This window comes from Condylura cristata, unplaced genomic scaffold (assembly GCF_000260355.1).
Source record: "Condylura cristata isolate star-nosed mole 26May11 unplaced genomic scaffold, ConCri1.0 scaffold00012, whole genome shotgun sequence".
Classification (NCBI taxonomy): domain Eukaryota; kingdom Metazoa; phylum Chordata; class Mammalia; order Eulipotyphla; family Talpidae; genus Condylura; species Condylura cristata.
The window spans coordinates 55,739,745-55,743,317 of record NW_004567113.1 but is presented as its reverse complement, the minus strand read 5'-3'; the positions used below and the strand labels follow the sequence as shown (position 1 = coordinate 55,743,317).

Genomic DNA, 3,573 nt, shown 5'->3' with positions numbered 1-3,573 from the left:
GGGAGGGGCAGGCCGGCGCCCCAGGGAGGGGCAGGCCAGAGCCCCAGGGAGGGGCAGGCCGGAGCCCCAGGGAGGGGCAGGCTGTCGCTCCTTTTGGCCCCTGAGTCCTTGGGCCTCTGGGCTGGACTCCATCCCGGCGCAGCCCTCGCTCGCCTGCCCTCTCCCCGACCCCCCTTCCGGGGATCCAAGCTGGCCTTGCCCAAGCCCAGGCCACGCTGGCAGGCCACGCTGGCAGCCCACGCCGGGGGGGCTTTTGCCGGGAGGGAGCCACCACTGCTCCTCTGGGACCCCGAGACTCCTGAGCTCCTGCACCCCCAGGCACGCTGCAGCCCTGTCCCCAGTGCTGGCCCCCGAGGCCTGGCCCGGTCAGAGAGAAGGGGCCTGGGTGAGCGGCTGGGCCGGGAGGGGCTCGGAGCGAGCTGGGGAGTTTTCCGACTTCAACATGCGTCTCTGGTCTCTGCTGCTCACTGATGGGTCGCTGCGCACCCCCCTCCAGAAGGCCCAGGCTAGGGCCCTTCTCCCCTCTGAGCCTTGCCCAGCCACTGCCCGGGGGCCCTCTGCTCTGGCCGTCAAGGCGGGTGTGTGGGGGCCCCTTTTCCACTTGGGGGCGGCCAGCCAGGGCTGCGGGCGCAGAGTGAATGGGTGACGATCACAGCTGGGAAATCGTGGGAAGGTGGGAACGAGGAGCGTGTGGGGTGGGCTATAGGGCTTATTTTAGTCTTTTCACTGTCGCTTCTAGTCAACAGCTGCAGAGTCCCTGCTCTGCAAGTGACCCAGTTCCTTAGCAAATGAATGACATTAAATGGGGGAGAAGAGACGGAATTGGGGCATCAGGAGCGCCCCGGCACGCGGGCTGTGCTGCCTGATTCAAGCCCCCGGCGCAGGAGCCTAGACGGCGAGACAGCCATTCACTGATTTTTTTTTTTTTAAAGATTTATGTATTTACGCACACAGAACTGGGGTACAGGATCACCAGACAGAGTGGGGAGCAGGACAGGCAGACTACAAAGTACAGTGCTGAGGGGAGCGGGGGACACAGGAGAGGTCTGCCGCGCCCCGTGGGCCGGCTCCGGGGCGGGGATCGATCTCCGGTGAAGCGGCTGCGGCCGCTTGCAGGGCTGCGTCCTCGCCCGCCGGCCACCACGCAGGGCCCCTCACTGATCGTGACTGATGCGCAGCACCGGGCGGAAGGGGCTTGCTGGGCTGCTGGGTGGTGTGTGTCTCTGAAGAGCTCCTGAGCAGCTGGGTCTGCACCGACGTGACCCAGGGAAGATGTCTGGATTAGCGGTAAAATGTGTCAGCAGCAGCCGAAGTGTCCGGGCTCGGGGTGGACTGGTGATCAGGGGCTTTCTAGAAATGTCCTTTCCTGCCTTTTGACAATGTTTGAGTGACTTTCTGTTGCAAGATACAAAGTAGAAGACCCCTTGCCCCGCTTCCCCCAGTGACACAGGGTCTTTGTTTGGCTTTCAGAGTGACCGCCTCCTCATCAAGGGTGGACGCATCATCAACGATGACCAGTCCTTCTACGCCGACGTCTACCTGGAGGACGGCCTCATAAAGTGGGTTGAACTGACAGCGCCTCGGGTGCCTGCCCGTGGCCCCGGGGAGGGGCGGTGCCCCGCGAATGAGGCGCTGGGAGACTGGGTGCGAGGGGCGGCGAGAGGACCCCTGTTTCTGAGCACCCCTCTTCCTGTGCCTGGTGCTCGCTACCCTGCTGGGGAAGTACTAAGGCCAGATTTTGACGCAAACCACCTGGGGATCTGCTGGGGAGCCGCGGGCTGGCAGGACCGAACACTGCGCCCCGCTGGCCCCCGGCCGCCGTGTGGGGCTCAGCAGGCAGCCCTCACAGGGGCCTGGGAAGTTGGGGCGACCTGACTTAGAAAGCGGGACGCTGCCGTCTCCGTGCTGGCCGCTGCTTCGTCTCCCGACCCGCAGCTGGGCACCAGAATTCCAGGGTCCCCGTCTGGGGAGACACGTGCGTGAGTCCGGCTCCGTCATGGCCTCTGCGCCGCGTCTGGTGCCCCGGGTGGATCTCGCTCCCCTGACTGTGCGTTGTGGGTGGCAGAGGGACACGGGGCCCTGTTCCGCTGTGACGGGGTCACGGAGCCACGGGGGGCTGCGCCTCACGGGGGGGCTGGGCCGGGCGCAGAGTCCCACCGAGCGCCGCTGCCCGGATCCACAGCCGCTTCTTGGTCTGCCCAGGGGTGGTGGCAGTAGCTTGAAGGGCCAGCGGGAGGCACTGGGCTCCCACTGAATTGGCACCGAAAGCCAGGGCGCTTCCTGCGTGTCCCTGCCCGCCCCCCGTGAGCCCGCTCTGACGCCGCGTCCCCGCTCCGGCTCTCCGGGGCCTCCGCTGGTGCCGCGCGCCCTCCGCCTGCTGCCAGAGCCCAGGGCGGGCGGCCCCCGGGCGTCAGGCGACTGCGCTCCAGCCCCGGCCCCGCGAGCTGGCCAGGCGCGCACAGCTCCCGCACCACTGTCCGTCCTGTGGAATGTGCGGCCACGCCTCCCCCGGCGTGGTGGGAGGTCGAGGGGCGGGTGAAGGTCCCCGGCCCAAGTCGGTCCCACACGAAGGTTCTTCTGGTGTCCCCGGCCCCTGCTGCAGCCCGGATCAGAGGGGGCCGGGCCATCCCGCCGTGTCCATCCTGCCGTGTCCACCCTGCCCGTGTCCATTCAGCCCATGTCCATCCCACCTGTGTCCATCCTGCCCATGTCTATGCCGCCATGTCCATCCCGCCTGTGTCCACCCCACCCGTATCTATCCGACCTATGTCCATCCCACCCATGTCCATCCCGTCATGTCCATTCCACCTATGTCCACCCGCTATGTCCACCCTGCTGTGTCCATCCTGCCTGTGTCCACCCACCTGTATCCATCCGACCTATGTCCATCCCATCCATGTCCATCCCGTCATGTCCATTCCACCTATGTCCACCCGCTGTGTCCACCCCACTGTGCCCATCCAGCCCGTGTCCATCCCTCCTGTGTCCATCTCGCCCGCTTGGGGTGCAGCCCCTCTCGGCCTTCCCCCAGCTGGACTCTCCCCTCCTTCCCGGGGAAGCCGGCAGAGCCCAGCGGGCCGGGAGCAGGGGTCAGCTGGCTCAGCCCGGCCCCCGCAGTGTGGGGGTGGCGGCCCCTGGCCGGCGTGGCTCTGTGCGGGGCGTGTGAGAGGCGCTGGCCCGGACGGCTTGTGCTTGGCCGGAACAGAACCCGGGCCCGTCTCTGAAACCGTCTGGGGCGTCGCCTTGGAAGCCAAGGTCGCGGAGTTGGGGTGGGCTTCCTCGCAGCCCTCTGCGCCCCTCCGTCCCCCGGGCCCCGAGTGGGCCTGGTGTCCCGCGTGAGCCCCCGGCCTCTTCTAGCCGGGGCGGGTCGAGTCGGTCAGGCCCGCCCGACCTTTCCGCTGATCACCTCCTCTCCGAGACAGTCACCGTCTGACACACGGGGGGCTCTGGGTGTGGACCTGGGGGCAGACTTGAGCCGCGGCCCGGCCCTGCGCGCTGACAGCTGGACTGTCCCCGCGCCTCGCTGCGGTCACTCTCCTCGGAGTCCCCGAGGCGGCTGGACCAGCTGCCAGG

General features: G+C 67.5%; 1 protein-coding gene across 1 annotated transcript in view; it reads left to right on the top strand.

Moving 5' to 3' along the window:
• CRMP1 (collapsin response mediator protein 1) overlaps nt 1-3,573 on the top strand; it is a 34,403-nt gene that overhangs the window by 16,956 nt on the left and 13,874 nt on the right. The window contains exon 2 of the mRNA XM_012724048.1: nt 1,471-1,860. Coding sequence (XP_012579502.1) covers nt 1,471-1,860 — 390 coding nt within the window. The remainder of the gene's footprint in view (nt 1-1,470; nt 1,861-3,573) is intronic.